Genomic DNA, 23,379 nt, shown 5'->3' on the forward strand with positions numbered 1-23,379 from the left:
AGACTTTCCATTACTGTACAGATGTTTCTATTACAGCAGTGCATAGAGGCATCAGGTAGAATACAGACCCCCACTAGGCCCTGTACAGATGTAGAGCAAGACAGTCCCTGCAGTCAGGAGCTTAGCATCTAAAAGCACCAAAGAAGGGTGGGATGACAAGAGGTGAAACGACTTGCACGAAGGCACAGAGCAGCTCCGTGGCAGAGTCAGGCATAGAACTAATCATTCTGCTCAGCTTCAGAGCTGCTAGTCAGTGGCGGGCTCTGTGAAACTGACAAGATCATGTCCATTGCACTCAGCAGCTGCAGAGGAGCCCATGGTCTGAACTGATCCCATGAACTTCACAGATGAGCCCAGAGCTGTCAAACTCCCAGCTGTCCTTAGAACAAGGAATATATAACAGAGGAGGCTTCCAGAGTCCCAGCGCTGCAACAAGGAGGCTGGAAGCCCTGCAACCTTAAGGTTAAGCTTGGGCTCATAGGTTCTAGGCTCCTGGCACCTAGACGGGACCAGGGCTTTCAGGGTCCCAGTGCCAGGGCAGGTGGAGTAGAGCAGCTGGAAGCCCAGCGTAGCTTGCAGGGAGTCAAGCATCTTTCCTGGAAGGGAGAGGGATGCTGGAGACCCTATCTGCCATTTAACAAAACTTCAAACCTGGACTGGTTTTGAGAAACCATTTGGGTTCAGAGATCAGCATTTTCTGAGGAAACTCTTGTCAGAAATTTTCCAACCAGCTCTAAACACAATGTAGGACTCAGTTTTTTTTGTTTTTTGGTTTGTTTGTTTTTTTTGGTATTTCTAAATACTTTTTCCCTTGATCCTCACTGTCACACCGCAAATGGAGAGACCAGGACACTAGGAGCCAGGCAGGAGATTTTCTGTGCCACTCAACCCAGCTCTCTTCAGGCATCGTTTGCAGACAAGCCCAGCATCATTTCCCGGGCAAGGGCCTGGATCTGCCACTACCATGGAGCTTCTGGTCCTTCTCTTCTCTGACACCTGCTATGGATAAAGGCTAGAAGGACTGTAGTGCTTACTCCAGCTCTTAGGAGCTACTAACAGCCAATGCCACTGCTGCTTTGTGGAAGACTACAGAGACTAGCATTATCCCTAATGAAGCAGAGCTCCAAGGGAAGGGCCCTGGCTGCTAGCAAGCAGCCAGACGCACAGTTTTCTCTTCCCCTTCTCCAATATGCACTTCCTTCTCCCCCATTCCACCACCCATCACACAGAGTTATTTGAGTAGCCAAAGAATTGCATGGATTAATTAAAATAATTATGATGGGAGATCACGATAAAGCAAGAGGAAGCTGGTACAATTACTCTGATTTACTGTCTCCTTGTGTAAATTTAGAAAGCAAGACATGTCAGTAAATTGTACCCTGATGTTTGAGAGGCAGCATGTACCTTCTATCTGAATACCTGCACTTTTGCACCAAGGTGACTAAATAAATCCACACAGCCTTTGCCCCCTTTGCATGCATTTTTCTAGAGACACTTGACCTCTTCCTATTTTTGGTGTGGAAAGAATGGAGTAGAAGGCAGACATTGTTTGTTTTGTTTAAAAAAAAAAAAAAAACAGTTAGTAACAAGCACAACAGAAAGCGATGAGCACCAATGAGCCACCCAGCACCTGTAGACGATATAACGATCCTTTAATAGCACTTTTACGAGAAGATACACTACACATATCGGAGACAGTTATGCTTGGTGCATGACACAGCTCTCCAGATAAGCTGTAATATACTGCAATGCGATTGAATGCCCATTTCTACACATTTAGCATCTTGTGTGCACACTCCAATGAACATTTGCCATTAAATGGACAGTGGGGGTGGGAAGGAGTCGATGTGTTACAGAATGGCTTTTGCTGAGGAAGCAAGGATAATTGCTTTCAAATTCCTCCTTCATGTGCTGGTCCTTTGGCTTCTGGTCCTGTTGGAACTTCAATTTTCTTTAGGAAAAAGAAAAAAATTATAGTTGAAGTATGTGTCTCAACCCTTAGCAAAACAACCGGACACAGATAGCTTAAGGAAGGAGTCAGTGTATAAACTTGTATTCATACCAACTACTAATTATTTCCTTTAGCATCAGCATCAGTTCACAACCTGCATTGCCATCTCACATTTCTGCTGTTCTGATTTTCAGTAAACAGAATTGATAACATTCCATGGCAGTTGCTCAGAAAGGTATGCTAAAATGCCATGCCTACACAGTCTCTCTCACTGACAGAAGATGGTCCAATAGAAGATATTGTTTCACCCACCTTGTCTTTCTAATATGCCTACAAAGTAATCACTCAAGACCATGTTGGTTAAGCAAGGCAAAACCAAAGAGAACACAAAACCATAGAAAGTGAGCTAAAATAGCTTTAGAGAATGAAAATTAGTAGTTCAGTGGAAGACTAAAAAAAAGCGCCATTTCTAGTTATAACATGGTGTCAGACTTTATGGGAAAGGCAGTTAAAATCAAAGGCTAAATCAAAGGTTCTGAAAGAACACATCACCAGATCTCCAGCATGCTCCGTAAGCTTACACTACATTTTCATGGTCTAATTATAGCCAGAAATCTCAATTCTAAGCATTTCCCTGTACACGACAGAGTTATCAGTCAGTAAAAACAATTGAGGCATAGACTTCTGTCAGGAAGGAAAGCCCATATTGAGCTGTAGTAACCGGAAGCTACTGGCTAGCAGCAAGTGACCAACTTGTGTGAACAGGTTTGTGGTCTCAACTCAGTTTCTCACCAACAGGTGTCCAGGTCAGAGAACAAGCATTATAAGCAGCACTCACTCAGTCTCAGCAGACACCTTAAAGCCAGCAGAATGAGAGAAAGGAGCTGTTCTCTGTGCTAGGCATGGCCCTCCCGGTGTGTCTCCCCACCTATGCAATGAAGAAGATACCACCACTCCCTGGGCTATGTATCAGTTCTGGGGGTAAACAAAGGAATTTGGCCTTCGGTGCTTGTGAAAGATGTCAGCTCGACAGTGCAGGAGAAAGCTATAGGGCCTACATCATTCTGCCTTTGCCTAGAAGTAAATCAATGGATTTTGGATCAGGCCTTAAATGCACAGGCAAAAGGATTCTTGCCTTTGGCTTCCACATGTTTTGAACCAAGCTCTGAGTCTCCAGGGAGGAGCAGCAATTCATGGACAAGCACCAAGAGCAAATACTAATAGACACCGGGTCCAAAAGGGAAAGGCACATTCCGGGAAGTCAGAGTAGATAGTTTCTCCACTACTGAATGGCAGAGAAGGTGACAAGTCTTCAGAATAGCCAGAGTGCACTAGTGTAGCCACTTTATTTGTCAGAACACCTGGTCTATGTTCTACTGCAGAAAGCAGCCTGAGGCATTCTGGTTTATAAGCTGCCATCCCACCCAATCTTTGAACAGATGTGGCATAAGTCACGTGCACTTTTTGTTTCCATAGCACACCACGGGTATCAGATCCGGCACACAGAGGTAACAAGAGCAGATTCTGAGGAGGAAAGCACAACAGCTGCAGGGAAATACGATGGCCACCACTGCCTGTCATCTCACCCAAGTTACATAATGGTGAAATAAATGGGGCCCTGGCTCTGTGTCTGTCCCAGAATGAACACTCAGTCAGAGCACATCAATTATGCAGCAGCTCCCAGCTTGAAGGGATTTCTTCCTTTCTCCCAGACGGATGTTAAGCTTCCTTCCACAGAACAGCGATAAACCTCCTGCGGAAGATGAGGAGCAGGGGGGGAAGTGAGTGATAACTCAGGGCTATGCACTTAATTATGGAGAATGCAACACAGTGCCTAAAAAAGGTGGTCTCCTAATGAGTATGCCAGGGATAACGTCTTTTCCTCCCGGACCCCAGAAAAATGACACCTCCTGCATTGGGATTATCCATTGTACAGAAGGACAGGGACATATCTCAGATCCTCTCTGCATTTTTGGTCCAGAATGCGTCTTAGGTAAACACATAAGAATAGGTCCAAGGTTAGCTAGGGCAGCTATTACATTAGCAGGAAAACCCCACTGTTCCATGCTGTCATTCTCTTCTCCATTCTGCTTGATTCCACTTCAATCTCTAGTATTCTGAGTCTACTATAACGTGAGCTAGATACCCAGCTTGTGTAGGTCGGCACAGCTCCATTGCAGTCAATGGCGATTTATACCAGCTGAAGATCTGGTCTTGACTATATTTCAAAAACCTTGTTACCTTACATTGGATCTGATTGGCTTTTAGGAGACTCTTCCCTGGTCTGATTGAGACTGAGAAAACAAATTAGTAACAGCGATGACCTAGAAGTATACTTAAAGTAGAATCAGGAGCTTGTTGCTTTGTTTGTGTCCCCCAAACAAAGCAGTACTGCTAACCCTAAACATTCAAAACTCATCCGTCAGACCCATAAACAATCATGATTAGCTTAAGAAAAAATCAGGAGACCTTTAAAGATACATTCTGGGTTCTGAGCATCTAGGGTGCACTCAAGTCAAATTTACACTTCTTTGCAACAGTGACAGATAGCAACTTATAAAAAATGAAAGTAGATCTCCATGCAATCATATGATTCCAGGAGCTGGACCTTTAAAAAAAGCCTTTAGTAGATTTCACATGATAGATGCACCTTTGCTTTCAGATCCATGAATTCATTATTTGCCATTGTTTACTAACGCTTGCTCATTGTGACGTGCTTTCTGCTGGCATTCTAGAATAGGGGAAGGCTTATTTTACCATCTTGCATGTACATTTTTTAAATCTCACCAAATTGGGGAAAGAAAAGAATAGCAGAAAAGATTCAAATAAGCCTGGACAGACCTGTGATCAAGCCTAGTTACTAACGGGGATCAGTAGATACTGATGCAGATCCTTCATATACAATCTGCTGGGACTCTGGCAAACAGCAACCAATAATTTGCAGTAATTCTGGAGACCATGCACCTAAAACCGGAGCAGTTTGTGACATTTTACTGAAGACTTTTGAGCTTTCAACAGATATTGCAAAAATCTACTTTTGGCTTGGAACCATCTACCAAATACTTAAGCTTCAAGTAAACACACCCAACTCTGGACATGAGTGAAGTTCAGACAACAAACCCAACTGCAGATTTTACAGCAGACTCCCAAAAAAAGATTTCTAGAGGCACAAAAGGGAAGTAGACACACCACAGCCCTTTGGGGCTTTGATGATCTCCTTCTAAAACTCCAGATCCACACACCTCTGACCTTTGGCACATCCAAAGTCTAGACCTCAGCTGTGGAGTCTCTATCCCATATTTGTCATTGGGAGCTTACCTTTTTCAGCTTATCCTAAGAAAAACTACGTAAGATTTTAAGAGCCATATGTTCCTCTTCATTTGCTTTATTTTCCTTTAAAAGGATGTTTTCCTGCTTATTTGGGTTTTTTTTGTTTTTAGGTGTGGTTGGTTGGTTTTTTTTTGGGGGGGGGGGGCGGGGGGGGGCGGTATGTACACTTTATACCTTAGGGAAGATAAATATTGGATATTATTACTGTTTTACCTGGATAACTTCTTGGAAGACTAAAGCATTGGTTTGGGACCTCATGTACTCTTTAGTTTAAAGGAGAAGGGATGTTTATTCATTCAGAGAATCCCTCAGCTCCCTCCCAATTTTGATATGAAGCTGGTTAAGAGAGATTAAATATGCACACAGATTTTTAGGGAGTCTGACAGACCAGCCCCCTCTCAACCGTGCTTCTTACAGTCTCTTGACCCTTCTGAGGTCATCTTACTAGAGAAGACCCAGTATTTCTCATGCAAGATCTGAGCAAAAGAAATTTTAAAATAGAAATTATAAAGTTAACCCCCTCTTCTCCTGCCACAGGTCTATAGATGAACAAGTTAAATTTATCCTTGGACCTGCTACACTGAGCTCATTGACATGAATTTGGCCCATCAATCCAGCCACAGCCACTTGGATCTTTTTTTAATCTTTGTTTTAGAACATTAAGGTAAAAAACCCCACCCTTTCAGTTACTCTTGATTTAGCTTCAGTTTTGTTATCATGAACCTAGTAATGGGAGAAAAGCCAGCAAAAAGAAAACAGATTGCATGCTAGAATGATGCTGCAGCGTGATTATGGAAGTCTGAAGAAATTAGAATGGTCAAAGATTATGTAGAAAGGAAAAACACTCATTAAAATGGTGCATCAGCTTGTCATGACTTGTGACTAGCATAAAATAGGATAGACTTAGGGAGAGCATTATTTTTTAAATACCACGATCAAATAAAACAAGCCCTGTTCTCAGAGTACTAGGTTCCCTCTTTTTAATGTTGACCTCCTTTGAAAGAAAAAGTATGTGATGGAAGAAAAATGTGCAATTTCAACAAGAATCTGCTTAGGATCCAACAGCTGTATGGGGCTGGTCAGTGACTCACTAATATTAATCCTTGCCTAAAACCATCATTTTTCCAAACTGGAGAAATTAGTTCAGTCTCCTTAGGGTAGGGTGTGCCTTAGCTCTTTCTGCCCAGACTATCAGCAAGGATGTCAATTGTGCTGTGGCTACATGGTTAATAGAAATTGCACATAGGCCATCTCTAATCATGAAGAAAGATTCTTCTGCTTAAAGAATATCTTGCCTTTTGCTCAGCAGCTTTTGAAAGTGTTTAAAATGCTAAACAGCTATTTCCATGGCCTGCACATTTGTCTCATTTAAAGTCACTTTCCTTTACATTAACTTCTCTGTCGCACGATACGGTGGGTGAAATAGCAGCAGCAATTAGAACTACTCCTGTGCACGCTCTCAGAAGTAGGTTACAAAGGCAGTTTGTGCAATGCAAGACTTGCTGAAGCCAATGAATTGCTTGTGCCTTCGTTATTATTTGCATTAATTGGATTCGGAATACGGTTACCCTTGCCTCCAGACTGCAGGCAGAGGTGTAATGAACAGCTGCTGCAGTTACATTGCTTCTTTGTTCTCTTCAATACCAGAATGCAGAGGTAGTGGTTTGTACGACAGTAGGGCCTTGAGGCTCCATTGTGCTAGGCACTATTTAAGGTCTCTGGAGCAGTCTCTATGGACTCTAAACAGACAGGACAGACACAGGGGAAGTGGATGTGCCTAAGGTCACAAAGCAGGTCACTGATGGACCTGGGAACAGAGCTCCCTTTCCAGTGCTCTAGCCATTAGACCATCCTACTCCCCCTCACCTCCTGCAGCTCTAGATTAAGACTTGCATCAGCCATTATTCCTGGAATGGTCTGAACGCCTGCCAAGTTATTCCTGTGCGCCTGTTTGAATCAAATATAGCTACGCAGCGGGACTCACCGAGAGAGTTGTAACACTTCAAGATTGTGCCCTCATCCGTGTGTCTCACACAAGGGCATGCTCTAGAGCCCAAAATCAAGTGAAACATTCCCACTGAGTGCAGTGGGCTAACTACACATGATGTGTGTGACAGGGGGCTGGCAGAGACTGAGGGCCAAGCCAGGCCCCTGCCAATGGAGCCCTAATTAAAGGGAGAATGGAGCCAGCTGAGTGAGCCTGCTGGGACTGGGCTAACCAGGGGCAGCTGGAAGGCTCCTTAGACAGTCCCTATAAAGGCCGGCAGGAAGGCACTCAGGGAGCTGAGCTGACCAGAGGCTCACTGGAGGGAGGAGCAGTAGCCAGAAAGGGCAAGGGGTCAGCCTAAAAGGGAGAAACTTCAGGTGGGGGTGAGCTGCCCTGATTGGTGGCTGAGACTGTGTGGCCCCTGGCCTGAGACTGCACCTGTAAATAGTTAGTGGTGGGAAGAAAATCCTGTAAATAAAGAGCACCGTGTGGTTTGGGGGGAAGAAGCCCAGAGCAGCAAGGGGGAGAGCACAGACCCTTTACAATGTACTTGATTCCTTACAGAAATTTTCCCTGCATCCACGAATACAGGTAGAGAAAAGTGGTAGAGATGTAAGAGTGCAGTCCTGTCAACACTAGAGTTCATTTTAGCCCACTAACATTGTTGATCACTTTGATCATAGGAACATTCATGCTAGCATATTTGACAGCCTGTGAAAGCTGCGAGCCCTGCACTTAGAAGTAGAGTTGGGTGCAATCTTTCGTCCAGAAATTTTGCAGAAAAAAAAATCCAGATCATGGGTGACAAATATTTTGCAGATGTGTATCAATTTCAGTGATTTGCTTTGGTCGAAACAAACAAAAAAAAATAATCAGAGGTGTATAAACTGGTTGTTCAACCCAGTGCAAACTTGGGTTTTTCAGAACTGCCAGGAAACCAAACAAAAAGAATCAGTTATTCACACAGCTCTAGTCGAACGTCCCTTCTATAGTCATAGCACAGGTAAAGTGGGAAAGTTCTCATATGTCAGCCCTGTTCTGGAGGGACCACTTCCAAAGCCAAGGCACCTATGACTCCCAACTCAAAATGCATACCCTTTTTTCCATCTTTTCATACGGTTTCGTTGCTTAGCAACGTCAGTTTAGCATTCATTAGTTATTAGTTCATCTCCACACTGGACCAGACAGCATATCACATGACAGCATTCCCTTAATTTGGCCTTTGCACTGTAGAACTGCAAGCAGTTCTTTTTACTGAAGTAACAATGTGATAGGGCTGTTTCCATTCTGATTTGTCTCATTGACATTCCCACCAGTGAAGTCTGTACAACAAGTGGCAAGCACATCTCGGAGCCTGGGTCTACAGATTCAGGCTTGCACTGTAGTGCTAAAAATATCTGCAGATGTCCAGGCTCAGGCAGACGTTCAGACCCTAGAGTGGGCTTCAGAGCTTGAACCGAAACCTCTACAAAGCTATTTTTAGTGTCTGTAGACCCATACTCAGACTCGTTGCGGCAGGCTGCTGCATGCTGTGTAGATGTACCCTAAATTCCCAGGACAGGCTGGCTTCCCAGTATACTAGTAGCCAAATCACAGTTTATTCTGTATTCCCAGAAGGCCATTTATTCTGAGCAATCACCCTCCTAATTGCCTGTCCCACGACATTCCTGGATAGAAGGCACATTCAAGCAGGTGTACTTACCCAACTGGGGTTATTCAAACGCGTAGGAGTTGAACTTCCTGGATCTGGGCTGAGCTTTATACCCGTTGCGTCTTCTCCCTGCAGAGAAGGCCTCAGGAGCAAATACAGCTTTTGGAAGAAAACATGAAATGTTGGTGGGCCTCTGCATGTTTTCAGCTTCATGTTCATTCAGCATTCTAACATACGGTTTGGGTGGGACATCTCCCAAAAAATCTGATTAGGTTAGGTTAGGGCAGTCAGGGTCCAACCCCATGTTAAAAAAGCACCTGCTGATTTCTGACAAGGCGATGATATACAGACTGGAGGTAAATAATGAATGAGGTAAAGCAGAAAAAGTCAAAGTGTCCTTTATGGGAAAGTCATGATGTTCACCAAAATGAGCCATCAGCATATGCTGGGTTAGATGTGTTCTGAACGTAGCCATGATTAGCTGGAATCCCTTCATCATGCCTAGGAATTTCTGAAGTGTCACTGTATTTCCGTTTAAAATTAAGGTTCTAAAAAGAGAATCAGTCCCCAGCTGAGGAGGAGGGATTCAAACTTTGAGGGAGCTTAGGAACACACTGTTACCACCTCAAAGGTCACCAACAAGGAAATCTGGGACATGGCTGGCTCATAGACAGGGCTGTGTTCTGAGCAAGAATTTCAGCCCTCTACAAAACACTCTTCTAAAGGACTGACTTCGCGGACATACTTATTTAACAATTATTTCAATGTGAAGCTGGAATCTGGCCCCTTATACAGCACAACTCCTCCCTGAATACAGAAGACCACAACAAAAGCCTCTCTAATCTGCCTTCTACAGTCTAGCCCCGTCTTCCTAAAAATGGAGGTCTGTGCTGTCACACCCTAGCCCTTATGCAACAATAGCTGCTCTGTGCACACTTGGGTGGCTATGAAGGGTGGGGGAGGAGGTACGGAGTTCTTTCCTAGCGCACTGCTAAACACCTCTCTGCAAGGGCCAGCTATATTCACTCCTTGAATTCTGAGCACAAGGGAAGGGTGTCAGTGATGCTCCCGGCGGGGCAGCAGGGATGTGCTCTTTGACAATGCTCATGGGTAAAGAGCAGAGCTGAGGAGCACGTGTTTCACTCTCTTGCAAGGTGGAGATGTTGCTCCAATGCACCTATGGGTTCTGCCTCCAGAGGCAGCGTGTGTCCAGTCACTGTTGCTGAGGTGGTGATTGCCTGCTGCACTAGTCCTAGCATAGCATTGGCAGGAAGAGCCACAGGATAGCACTGTGGGCTAGACTAGGCCAGATCAATGGTCCCTCCAGCCCAGTATCCTGTCTGTCACAGTGCCCAGTGCCAGGTGCTTCAGAGGGAATGAACAGAACAGGGCAATTATTGAGTGATTGATCCTCTGTCATCCAGTCCCAGTTTCTGGCAGTCTGAGGATTAGGGACACCTGGAGCATGGGGTTGCAACCCTGATCATCTGGGCTAATAGCCACTGATAGATCAATCCTCTATGAACTGAGATAATTGTTTTTTGAACCCAGTTACACTTTTGGCCTCCACAGGTTGACTGTGTTGTGTGAAGAAGTACTTGCTTTTGTTTTAAACTTGATGCCCATTAATTTCCTTGGGTGACCCCCTAGTTCTTGTGTTATGTGACGGGGTAAATAACACTTCCTCATTTACTTTTTTCTCTCACCATTCTTGATTTTATAGACCTCTACCATATCTCCCCTTAGTCATCTCTTCTACGATGTACAGTGCCAGTCTTTTTCATCCCACCTCATATGGAGAGATCTATATCTCATGCTATTAAACATTGCCCTAGCAGGAGTAAAGTGTTTTGAGCAAATAGTAAATTCGCCCCACACACAAAAAATGGGTTGTTTTTTTTTTGGTTTTTTTTTTTTTTTTGAGGCATTAAAGCTATTAGTGAATTCAGCTCAAATTTGGCCCAAAACAAATTTTGGCAATGTTAAATGGACATTCTGTTCCAGAACTGTCAAGTTGAATCAACATGAAACACTGTGAATTTGACCTGAAGGAAGTTTGCAGGGATTTTTTATGTATGTGTGTGTTTTGGTTTTTTGTTTAGAAAACCTTGAAAAAATAATCAGTTTCAGTTTCAAAGTAAGCATTTCTTTTCCAGGCCAGCCACTGAACCAAAAAAAAAAAAAAAAAATCAATCACCTGCCCATGGGAAGCTTGGAAAGAGATTGTGCTGCTGGGCACAGAGAATGCAAGCTTCACCAGAGCCTGAGACTGCAGACTGCTGCACTCTTAGAATTGCATGCCCTCCCATCTCTGTCAATAGTCTGCCAGGGATAGTCTGCTCCTTTGCCTGGTTACACCGCTGTTATCCTACATTGGCTACTCCCTCAAATGATGCTTCACAGTCTCGCCCCCACCTCGGATCAGTAAGTCAGGGTTTTTCTACCCCTGTTCCAATCAGAGCATTCACCCCAGCCCCTCTGCCCCAAGAGGATATCCATTTGGATTGAATTCAGAGCACCTACCCTTAGGTTCAGGTAGTTATATGGTAGTTAAGGGTGTAAGAGAAATCTTGTCTGTGTTAGGCTGCTAACAATAAGCATCAAACCCTTGAGTGATGAAGAGTCTGTCACCCAAGAGATTCCTTACCTTCACTGCGACTGTTAACCCTTCTATCTGGGGCCATCACTCCCATGATCATCATCTAAAAATAAAGACACCTTTAAAAGGCATATATACAGAGCTGTCAGAGTAAGCAGCAGTCAAAGGCAGCCTTTTGGATTTGCAATGATTTTATCCCCTTTAAAGTGAACCGATTGGGAAGAACATCCCCAAAACAGCCTAAGGAAAGAAGTACTGAAAAGGGGACCACCAGTCTAAGAAGAAACCAGCTGGCTAGAGCTGGCTGGCAGGCAGGAAAATGGCCTTTAAAATGGGACCCTGGAAACAGAGTTCCCATCCAAACCAAGAAAAGCTTTTCAAAGGTACTGTGTTCTTAAGTAGAGCCTCTGAAACCACTGAGATTAAGGGCCCTGGCTTGGAGCCCTTGGAGTTTTCTAGAAGCTTTAACCATTGGTGCCAAAGTCGGTTTCTCCTTGCCTGCCAGTAGTATCACACAGCCATGAGCCTGATCTTGTCCCAGCTGAAGTCAATGGGAATTTTCTTGGAAGACGAATGGTAACAAACATACTGCCACAGCAGTTCTCTGTTCCAGCAGGCCAGCTCCTCTGGTGCTGTGCAACACTTCCAGACAACTGCACCCGAAAGCAAGCAGTAAGTCTCCCCTCTCGCCTTGCCACAGAGAGGAGTGCTCTGTTGCTCTGACTGACTTCACGGGCACCAGGGCTGTCCCTTCCGTCAATCCATGGCAAGACTTCCTCACCCTTGTTCATCTAAGCTAGTATTTTCTCCCACACGGCCAGGATCCCACCAGGAATGATACGGTGGATGTGCCCTTTCGCCCCATCCCCAACATCTATTCACAGCATTCCAGGCTGGGAACTCCTGATCTAAACCATAACTTCCAGAGGCAGATTTGCAGGGCACCCACCTCAAACTTTTGCAGAAAGAAACCTATTTCCTTTTTTTCTAGGATCACTTCCCTTTGGCATTTATTTTCCATAAATACTGTAGCAACTGCATTTCCTGCTTAAGCAGGGAACAGAATCGATGCACAAAGTTTACCCACATATTTTGAGTTTTAAACGCTCAAAATGCAATGCTTCTGTGCTGCAAGTCACAAATTCCTAGAATGTATTCTCTGAACAGTTTGGAATAAGGACTGGACACAAGAAAGTCACAAGCTAGTATGACAAATCCAACAAAGACGAGGGCATTTGATTCTTATTTGCTACAAGTTATTCATTCGGCTATAGCATTTAGCAAGATGCTGAATGAATTAAAGCCAGCAAGAGACACAAAACACAATAAAGGCTAAAGACACCTGAAACACTGCAGCAGCACAGTACACAATTCTCCCATCAACTTAGCGCTGTCTACACTAAGGGGTTAGGTTGGTTTAACCACATTGCTCAGGGGTGTGGATTTTTCATGTCCCTGAGAAAAATACTTATATCAAACTAATTTCCTCGTGTAAACCAGTCCTAAGCAGAGGTTCTATAAATACATTAGGAGCAAGAGAAACACAAAGGAGAAGGTAGGTCTGCTACTTAGCAGGCAAGGAGAGCTGCTAACGGACGACATCAAGAAGCCTGAGAAGTTTAATGCCTGTTTTGCTTCAGTCTTCACTAAAAGGGTTAATTGGGACCAGATTCTTAACAATTAATATGAACAAAATGGAAGGAACACAAGCCAGAATAGGGAAAGAAACGATTAAAGAATATTCAGGTAAGTTCCATGTTTTCAAGTCAGCAGGGCCTGACAAAATCCACAGTAAGATACTTAAGGAAATAGCTGATGCAATCGGAACCATTAACGATTATCTTTGTGAAGTCCCAGAGAACTGTGGAAGAGCAAACATAGTACTGATCTTTAAAAAAGGGGAACAAAGATGATCCAATCAGCCTAACATCAATACGTGGAAGGTTACTGGAACAAATATTAATTTAACAATCAATTTGTAAGCATCTAGAGGACGATAGAGCAATAAGTAATAGCCAGCCAGAATTTGTCAGGAACAAGTTATGCCAAACCAACCTAATTTCCTTTGACAGGATTATTGGGCTAGTGGATGGCAAGGAAGCAGTAGACATTATGTATCTTGATTTTAATAAGGCTTTTGACTAAGTCCCACATAACATTCTTATAAACCAGCTAGGATAGTGTGGCCTAGACGAAATTATTGTAAAGTGTGTGGCAGGACTGGTTGAAGAAATGTATTCAAAGAATAGTTATCAACAGTTCACTGTCAAAGTGGGAGGATGTATCTAGTGGAGTCTCGCAGAGGTCTGTTCTGGGTCTAGTACTGTTCATTATTTTTGTTAATGACTAAGATAATGGAGTGGAGACTATTTTATAAAATTTGTGGATGACACCAAGCTGGGAGGGGTTGTGAGGACTTTGGAGGACAGGATTAGAATTCAAAACGACCAAGACAAATTGGAGAATTGATCTGAAACCAAAGGATGAAATTCAATAACGACAAGTGCACAGTACTACATTTGGGAAGAAAAAAAAATCAACGTACAACAACAGAACAGGGAATAACTGGTCAGGTGGTAGTACTGCTGACAATGATCTGGGAGTTATAGTGGGTCACAAATTGAATATAAGTCAATACGATGCAGTCACCAGAAAAGGGTTGTATTAACAGGAGTGCTGTAAGACACAGGAGGTAATTGTCCTGATCCATTTGGTACTGGTGAGGCCTCAGTTGGAGTGCTGTTTCCAGTTTTGGGCACCACAACTTAGAAAAGATGTGGAGAGAGTCCAGAGAAAAGCAACAAAAGCGTTAAGAGGTTAGGAAAACCTAATCCATTAATCAGGTTGGCAGTTTTTTGTTGTTGGTGTTTTTATCATTTTAAAGCTATGGATAATCTCAATGTTTATTTTAAAGCCTTTTTTCTATTTTTATCTATTTAAATTTTCACAGTTGCAGGAAATTATGGGACCGGGGAGGGAGTGTCAGACAATACCAGTTTAATGACAGGAGACAGATATAAAAAGTTAAAGCTTTATAATCCTTAAAACACAAATTGCCAACTTTACATGTCCAAATATACAAAGTAAATATCCTTAAATGCTAATAAGTTCTCAAGCAGCATTTTTCTTGTTTTGCCTATCTGTAAATTTTTATTATTGATGGAAATATTTTTTGCTGATTTCTGTGCAACAAGTGAAATTGACATTTACTAAACAAAAATCTAATCCTTCCAACCCTACCTTTGAGGAAAGGTTAAAAAAACTGGTCATGTTTGTCCAGTAGTGGGAGAGTTTTTGGTAAAGTTTTGGTTTTGCATCAAAATCTTGCAAAATGTGCACATTTGCATGGTTTTGAAACAGCTAGGTGGAGTTCAGTTATTTTGATCAACTGTTGCTCAGGTCTAGGACTCGAGGGAGGCAGATCAAAAACAGAAGTATGTGGAATAGTTTGCAGTAGAGAGAAAGTGCTTTAGTTAAAACATTACATACTTCAACTAGTGATGACTTGATTACCAAAACAGAGGTGTAGAGGAATAATTTGTATTTGTTCCTTACTATAAGATAATTATAAGATAATACTTACTACCTGCATCTCTAGGTTCATCCATATAAATACTATGCAGGACCATGTAGAATTAGTGTCAAACTCCACAACTCAAGTTCTCCTATGGCATCCATCAGGGAAGATCAAACATCCCAGATGATCTGGGGTGATGCATTAGACAAAACAGCCAGGTTCCAAACCCTGTCTGGAGAGGCAGTTTTTGTTCTTTGTTGGCAGTGTGCTGAAGGGCTGTTTTCAACCCTAAAGTGATCACCATGTGTCTCATTCACTGTTCCAGTGGAACAATTTATGAAGTCAAGGTCTCTTCAGATATGCATCCGCAACTGCTATGCAGATCAGTAGAAGCCGAGCATGTGCAGCAGAGGCAGAAGTTTGCCTAAGACTAAGCTGCATGGCAAAAGCAAATTTTTCTCTTGCTTACCTCCTCGCTGCTTGCGGATTCTGAGCTGGACTCACCCTGGCTGCAGTGAACGGCCAAGTTCTGTATCTGCTCTTCGGAGACCCACACTGTACTTCTGCAAAAAGCTGTTTGCTGTAACAAATCAAAATAAAGTTCATCCATTCAGCTGTGGAGGGTATGGCACAAGCCTACTGACACTGCCTTGAGAATAAGTTTCAAATCAAAAGTCATACAGCCTTTTAATAGCCAGCTACCAAGAGCAGGGACCTGAGAGAGCACACTATTCACAGTCAGAGCCCTCAATGAATCAGCCTTTGGTTCTGTTGTTCCAGCAAAAGTTATCATTTGACAGTTCATCACATGGCAGCGAAGTCACCCATCTCTGGATTCTTTCCATTTTTGAACTGAGCGTGTATGGATTTAGTGCTCATGAAAGATATCACAGCCACACTCAAACAGGCGTTGCACAGACAGCACTAAGGTGAGGTGCCACACATTTCTTCCTCCATGTACTTCTGCTCCCTACAGCAGGAACCCCTCCAGGCCTGGGAGAATATCGGTCCCTTCTAATCCACCCAATAGTTGAGTCTTCTGAGAGCTGGAGTGTTTTGGTCTAATTCTGACTGTTGGGCTGAGTGGTGTTTAGTGGCCTGTGATACAGGAGATCAGACTAGATGATCTGGCCTGAAATTCTACGTCCACCTACATGTCAGATGCCCTTTTCATGCCTTTGATTCTCAGACTGCAGAGAGGAGAGCCATTCATGGCTGTGCAGGTGGCAGTCCCATTTAAAAAAAAGTTACTTGATTAAGAACAAGGAGCAACGGTCTCAAGTTGCAGGGCGGGAGATCTAGGTTGGACATTAGGAAAACGTTTTTCCACTAGGAGGGTGGTGAAGCACTGGAATGGGTTACCTAGAGAGGTGGTGGAATCTCCATCTTTAGAGGTTTTTAAGCTGAGGCTTGACAAAGCCCTGGTTGGGATGATATAGCTGAGGTTAGTCCTGCTTTGAGCAGGGGGTTGGACTAGATGACCTCCTGAGGTCCCTTCCAACTCTAATATTCTATGATTCTATTAATGTACAGACTAGAGGCGTTAATGATTAAGTGGTAGTTTCCCTCATGTTGAAGCACAACTAACAGCTATTTTAGGCAATGGAGTACTCCAGGATTGCCCTTAGCATGCTCCTGGTGATATTTTGATACTGGATTTTCTTCCTTTTGCATGTTCGTTAGAATTGCTTGTGAGCTACACAAAGCGGAAAAGATGGTTTAAAATTCCTATTGCCTAAGGTGGAGGAACTTTCCTGTACTTCACCTGATCGATCTGAGTAATGACACAAACTCAGCAGCTTTAATGTGCAAAACACACATGCGCATCAAATTCAGCCTCTGGATAGGAGCTCCCCTAAATGATAAAACCCACCAACTAGGTGCTAATGGACTTTGTGTGGCCCTGGGACAGACTATGTTCAGTTGCCTATTAACAAGTGTTGCCTGATTGATGGTTCAGGGTGACCTCATCCACCCTGATTGAATTAACCTCGGTAACACTTGCCCTCCTCACTGTGATGTAACTCACCCATGCATCTGACCAAGTGGGTTTCTGCCCACGAAAGCTTATGCCCAAATCAATTTGTTAGTCTTTAAGGTGCCACGGGACTCTCGCTGTTTAATCTATGGTTATTTCAGGTAGGATTTTGAACTCCCATTTCCAGCAGACAGCATGAATATTGCTAGTAGTGAAATTGGGAAACTAGCTACTGAATAGGTGGACAAAAATCACTTGAATTCCATGGAAAGATGTTCATTGACTTCAATGAGATTTGGATCAGATCCCATGCCCTACCTCTTCCATTCTGTTATTTTTCTTGAGAGGCTACACTCCTAATTCCATAGATCAGTGCACGCTTCCCTCAAGGCCTCCAGACGGAATTGCACTTGGACTGGCTGTGAAGGCTTATTGCACGTGAACCACTCAGCTGGAACTGACAAGCTGGCCAGCAAGTAGCAAAAGCAACACTCTGGCTGTGTGTGATTACTCACAATCTAATACTCTGGGTAGCACTTGGTCATATAAGGCATTTAGATCATGGAAACAAGTTGGCAAGTTCAGAGTGAAAGCGGGGCCTCTCTTGGTAAAGGGTGCAAAAATCAAAGATCAACTCCTCGGGTGCCTTCTATCTGCTTGGCAGTAGTCCAATAGCACAAAGCAACAATGAGCCTTTGGATGTGGCCTGTTGATGAATGAATCCTCCAGCCTGGGGGAGTGTTGTACACAGCAGATCTGCTGTAGTGCCTGCTGTCCTCCCTTCCTTCCCAGTCCCAGAGCAAGAGTCGTGGAGGAATGGCTGCTCTACTCTACACCAGGGAACAGAGCACAGCTCAGGACGGAGGGAGACTGGGTCCAAAGATGGCTATAAGCCACGTTTCCTTCCCTCCCATCCTGGGGCTGGCTGGTTGAGTGACTATCAGATAAGCATTGGCTTTTAATGAATCCTAATTACCCTCCAACAACCTCTTGGTTTTCAGTATTATGCTCACTCTGGTAGCAGACCAGCTACATGGGGGACTATCCTGGGAAGCAAGAAGGACTTGGACATCACAGTGGATAATCAGCTGAACTTGAGTTCCCAGTGTGACAGCATGGCCAATGGGGCCGATGTGATCCTTGGATGTATGAACAGAGGAGTCTCGGAACGGAGTAGAGAAGTTACCTGATCTCTGTATTTGGCACTGGTACGACAGCTACTGAAATCCTGTGTCCAGTTCTGCTGTCTCCAGTTTATCAATATCCTTCTTGAATTATTGAGGGTTTAGAAAAGAGCCATGAGAACCATTAAATGATTGAAAAACTTGAGGAACTCAATAAGAAGGTTAAGGGATAACTTGGTCAACTTCTAAATACTTACACGGGTCATGGAAATTTGATAAGAGTGCTCCTTGATCTAGCAGGCAAAAGGTATAACAGCCAATGCCTGGAAGTTGAAGCTAGAGCAATAAAAACTAAAAATTAAAAAAAAAAGCCAGTCGTAACAGCGAGGGTAATTACCCACTGGAACAATTTACCAAGGGTCATGGTGGATTCCCCATCACTAGCATTTTTTAAATCAAGACTGAATGCTTTTCTAAAAGATCTGCTCTAGTTCAAATAGGAATTAATTCAGGGAAGTTACCGGGCCTGGGTTACACAAGTGGTCAGTCTAGATGACAACAACTATCCCTTCCAGCCTTGGAATTTATGAATATGTTTGTCATGGAGAGGAAGATGCAGTAGCAATTCTTCAGTCGCGTATTTTTTTTGCTGTCAAACAAATCTTAATTGCATTTGTGTTGTAAGCTCATTATTTAAAGTGAGGAAATGTAAAATAATGAAGATGGGCTCAGTCTGATCTCTTCTAAAATAGCATGAAATACCCCTCCTTCTCCCACCCTATGCATGTTGATCAGGGAGAAGTCTACAGCAGACAATGTTAAGTGGCATGAAGGTGTTTCTCACAGATGGGCCTGATCCTGAATCTCACGTTTACCTTTTCCCCTCGTTCAATCCAAATTACCCCCATTTGATTGCTAGCCATGTGCCCTTTGAGGGAAATGAACACTCCTGATTTTTCCCCCACTCATCTGTTTGGTGTAAATTTGACAAGACCAGCTCCATTGTGATATTTCTATGATCCATTATAAGTACTTTCCAGCAAGTCGTGCCAAAAATCTAGACTTTGGCACTGTCCGGTTTTGCCCCAAATCTGCACTTTGAACTCCAACTCCAGCATCTCTTCAGCTCATATCTAAACACGAGTTTCCCTGCCTCCCTCAGGTCATTCAAGGAGAGTTTCCCAGCACTGCCAGTCCTCAAAAGTCATTTATTTAATGCTTCAAGCCAGGTATTTGCTTAGTAAAGGCCTTCAATCATCAGTATAAAAGCTGATAGGCCATGTTAACCATACAGAGGGTGTTTTCCATGCTAGGAGATCTGGCATGCTTACCACGTAGCGTCCCACTCTGAAGTCACACAAGGACAGGTCCTTCTCTGAATCTTTAGTGCATGTGGTTTCTCGAATAATGAAGTCCAGCACTACACTGTAGTCATTGTTATCCAGCAGGTCAACCTGTACAAGAAGGAAGAGCCAATAGCATGTGTGATTGCTGCTTGATTTTTTTCCCCCTGTATACAGTGCATGTCACTATTGTCTCTTTGCAAGCTGCACCAGAAATCAGGACCTTTTCAGTCAGTATCCCACCTTGAGCAGAGTATCATGGACAGAGTCCGGATATTTTCTTGTGGACATTTTGTAAATAAACTAGTTACACCTAGTCTTATTTCCTTGAACAGAGTTAGTAAAAACTGCACACATGCAACACCTCTGGCAGAAGTCTCTCTCTCTCTCACACACACACACACACACACACACACACACACGTTCCTCTTATCTTTGAAAGTGAATCTGGGCATCAATATTCCTTTTGTGTAGCTGCTTTGCCATCCGAAAGTAACCTCTGAGCTTTAAGGGCTAACACAAGGGACTGCTGCTTTAACTCACATGGTCTCCCTAATGAGAGAATCAGGGTGGTTATACATCCATACCCCTCAGCCCCCTCACCACTCCAGGAGAGTCATTAGCACCTTTCAGCCCAACAGCAATGCAACAAGCTTCATTTTGCACATGTAGGCTGTTGAATTGCAGACATAGTTTGTGTGCTGCAACCAGCACCAACAATGAGCTACCAAGGGTGGAGAATCAGAGGCAAGTTACAATTAATTTGTATCTACTGTTAACTAACCTGATTAGCTAACCTTGTTTATGAGGAATCTGTTACACCAAAAAAAAAAAATAAAAAAAATCCTCAAGGACGCTTGTGTTAGAAAAAAGGTCCCTATTGAGCAAAAAGGAAATCTTTCCTGGGTTTCATCTTTCAGTCATCCAACCGCTACCCCTGCAATTGCAGTTTACTGTTCACCCCATGGTTTATTCATGCCTGGCTATGTTATATGTCTGTCATCTCATTATTTTGGCTATAAATGTCACAGAAACTGTGTAGCAATCCACTTTCAAAGTGAGACGCTTAAGAAAAGCATCTGTACATTGCCTAGCACAAAGTGGCCAAAACTGGCTGTGGCCTTTAGACACTAACAATATAAGCGTTCAATAATACCAAACAAGAATATTGTTGCCAGAACAGGTGCTGAGTAGTACCTTCCAGGAGGAAATGTGGCAAACTTTAAAAAGTGATATATTCATTTGCAGCATTATTCACTTTTCAGAGCCAGGACATTGAAGAATCTCCCTTTCACTCTCAGTACCTTATTTTCAAACTTTGCTACCTGTAATATTTCCAAACTATATTTATTCCAGCAGGACCATGGCACCACTCGTCATGCAGGACGAGGCCCATTCCAAGTTCAAAGTTTAGAAAGAGTGGGGGTTTGGGTTTGTCCAGGACTACAAGCCTCTTACTCTAACTGCTACATTTAGAAATAAAATTATCTGTCACTAGGTCTAGGAGTGTAACAGTCATATTTGGTTTTTTGCTCTTCAAATAGTCCTTTGCGGAATAACAATTGAGCATAAGAAATTTGAGCCTGTTAAAGCAATTTTCTGAGAAAGCTGTAGGCACCGAAGTAGATAGTACCAGCTACACATGACCAGTAAAATTGCTACCTACTACCTACAGGTTGAATATGTTTAGACTGCATGAATGGTGAACATAAGGACAAGTGCATGTACTAAATATTATAAAGGCTGGCCAAGAAATGTTCAAATGAGCCAAACTGCAATGCAGCCAAAAATGGAGAGCATTTCCTAGAGCTGGTTGAAAAGGCCAATTATTTTTCTATGGATAATTCTGAAAAGTTGTTTTTCCCTGAAGTGTCCCTCAAATAATGGTTTTTAGTGGAGAATGGAAAGCTGAAAATTGACAATATTTTGGTTTTCAAAAAACCAATATTCAGATATTTAGTTTTTGAAAACCAAGAAATTCAATTGAAGGCCAAAACACTTGCCTTTTTTGGAGAAAGATGAGCACATTCCAAATCAAAAGAAAAACGGTTGCAGTTTCCTGGTTTTTCCCCCCACCACAAACACATTTCAGTGACATTCTTTTGACCGGCTCCACACTCACCCTTCTAACATAGCTCCTGACGACACCATACCGGATTGGTCCTCGTGATCTAGAATTCACTCTCCCAATGGAGGCACGCAGAGCTTCTTCCATGATGGATGGTTCATAGTCATACACCGGCAACCCTGACACAAACACATCACAGTCCCATTAAAACAAGCATTGGTCATTCATCCAATGAGAGTGGATGTGCTTCCTATTTAGAGCAACTTACCAGAACAAGACCAAATACACATTACAAGGGCAAAAATTAATAAGGTCTTCATGGTTTCTCTTCCTGTAAACCACTTTCCCCCTCTAAACAGTGAAGTCTTCCCATTAGGTTTCCAGCATATATTTCTCTGCCTTTATATAATGCAACCTTGATACCCTGTCTGACCTTACTGTGTCAGAGCTTTCCTACAAATACCGTACTCTAAACAGAAGAATTGATCAGAGGGTAAATATTTGTCAGGTTTTCTACTGCTAGTGGGATTTCTCCATTAAACAAGTACTGCAATACTTCTCCACAAGCCTGCAGCCAAATCAGATGCCAGGGAGCATCAGAAACATAGCTCCTAACAAGCTCCTAGTCCATTTATATTAGTTTGCTTCTAGCCTTTGCTCTTCATTTTAAAGCCAGCCCCTTTGCACCACTCCAGAGGCATTAGGGCTCCACATTCTGGTCTCATTTGGACAGCAGAGAACTCTTCCTGGCATGGGGAATTCTTGCCTATGTAAAGCTGATCTGGCCAATTCTTAAGTCACCCCTGCTCCAGGTCCAGATGAAAGGGATGTGGTGGAGGCAGCAGGGGCACAGCCAGAGCCCTGGTGCTTTCTGGCTATGCTCAGCAGACAGCCCTGCCAAGGACCACTGACAGCTGGTGCAGACCGGAGCGGCTCCTAGGTTCCTCTAGCCTTGACCAAATCTAGAACTAAGCTAGGCAGAGAAATTATGGTCAGAACCAGCTCCCTGATGCCCCTCTCATGCTGCAATGGGCAGATTGCAATTGCTGCAGAGAAATAATGGATTTTTAAATCAACTTTTTAAATGAGTGAACTTTGGTCAAGCTCTAGGTGTTTCCAGGGTGGAATCTGAGCTGACAGGAGTCAGACACACGACAGCTCAGCTCACAGATGCTTTAAAGTCTTCATGCTTCTATTTTGCCATTAGGCAGCTAAGCAAGAGGTTCACTGGATGCAATTTCTAACATGCCAAAAGCAAAACAATTCAGCGCCAGCCAGTCCTTCAGTTCAGCTTGTCCAGATGCCTGAGGCAACTCTGGGGCCCAAGCAGCTCAGCAATTCTGCCTAACATTTTCTAAAGTGCCAAAGTAATGTAGGTGCCTAAGGCTCATGGACTTTCAGTGGGAGCTAGACAAGAAAAGTTTCAAGGGTGCTTAAATGATTTACAGCCCTATCTGCACTAGTGGTATTGTTATGAATGTTATTCTCTGCACTGAGCTAGTGCCCAGTGCACAGTAAGTTGGCAGATCTGACAGCAAAGAATTCTGACATGGCCTTAAAACAGTAGAGTTACTTCTTACCGGGTCAGTGGATGAGTCTTTGTTGGACCTTCCTGAGCATAGAAGACACAAGGGAAATTACTAGGTAGCTGTATATCAAGTACCTGAATGGTCAGAAGCCCAGATTGAGTAGGTACTGAAGAAATGAGGAGGAGAAATGTTACGTTAGATTGCTGGGGTCTAACAGTCATCGATAACACTGATCTTGTGTTTCCTGGATAATCTCTCTAGCTGCTTCACATACACCTTGAGCAGGTGAGGCGATGAGACAG

The 23,379-nt window shown here is 43.3% G+C and overlaps 1 protein-coding gene across 1 annotated transcript; it reads right to left on the bottom strand.

The window, feature by feature from the left end:
- Positions 1–1,635: 1,635 nt before the first annotated feature.
- Positions 1,636–21,942, bottom strand: SPP2 (secreted phosphoprotein 2). Its single transcript, XM_067549798.1, has 7 exons — positions 21,817–21,942; positions 21,603–21,727; positions 19,469–19,591; positions 15,505–15,615; positions 11,567–11,621; positions 8,971–9,078; positions 1,636–1,951 (listed from the first exon to the last, which is right to left on the bottom strand). Exons 1-6 carry the CDS (start codon positions 21,866–21,868, stop codon positions 8,981–8,983), a joined length of 564 nt encoding a protein of 187 aa, XP_067405899.1. The 5' UTR covers positions 21,869–21,942; the 3' UTR covers positions 1,636–1,951; positions 8,971–8,980.
- Between the last annotated feature and the right edge of the window lie 1,437 nt (positions 21,943–23,379).

Source organism: Emydura macquarii, unplaced genomic scaffold (assembly GCF_026122565.2).
Source record: "Emydura macquarii macquarii isolate MOO-44397 ecotype Brisbane River unplaced genomic scaffold, CSIRO-AGI_Emac_v2 contig_1253, whole genome shotgun sequence".
NCBI classification, from domain to species: domain Eukaryota; kingdom Metazoa; phylum Chordata; order Testudines; family Chelidae; genus Emydura; species Emydura macquarii.

Coding starts and splice junctions, on each gene's coding strand:
- SPP2 (XM_067549798.1), bottom strand. CDS start 21,868: ATGAAGACCTTATTAATTTTTGCCCTTGTAATGTGTATTTGGTCTTGT. Junction 15,616..19,468: donor TCAGAGTGGGACGCTACGTG/GTAAGCATGCCA, acceptor GATTTGTTACAG/CAAACAGCTTTTTGCAGAAG. Junction 11,622..15,504: donor AATCCGCAAGCAGCGAGGAG/GTAAGCAAGAGA, acceptor CTTTATTTTTAG/ATGATGATCATGGGAGTGAT.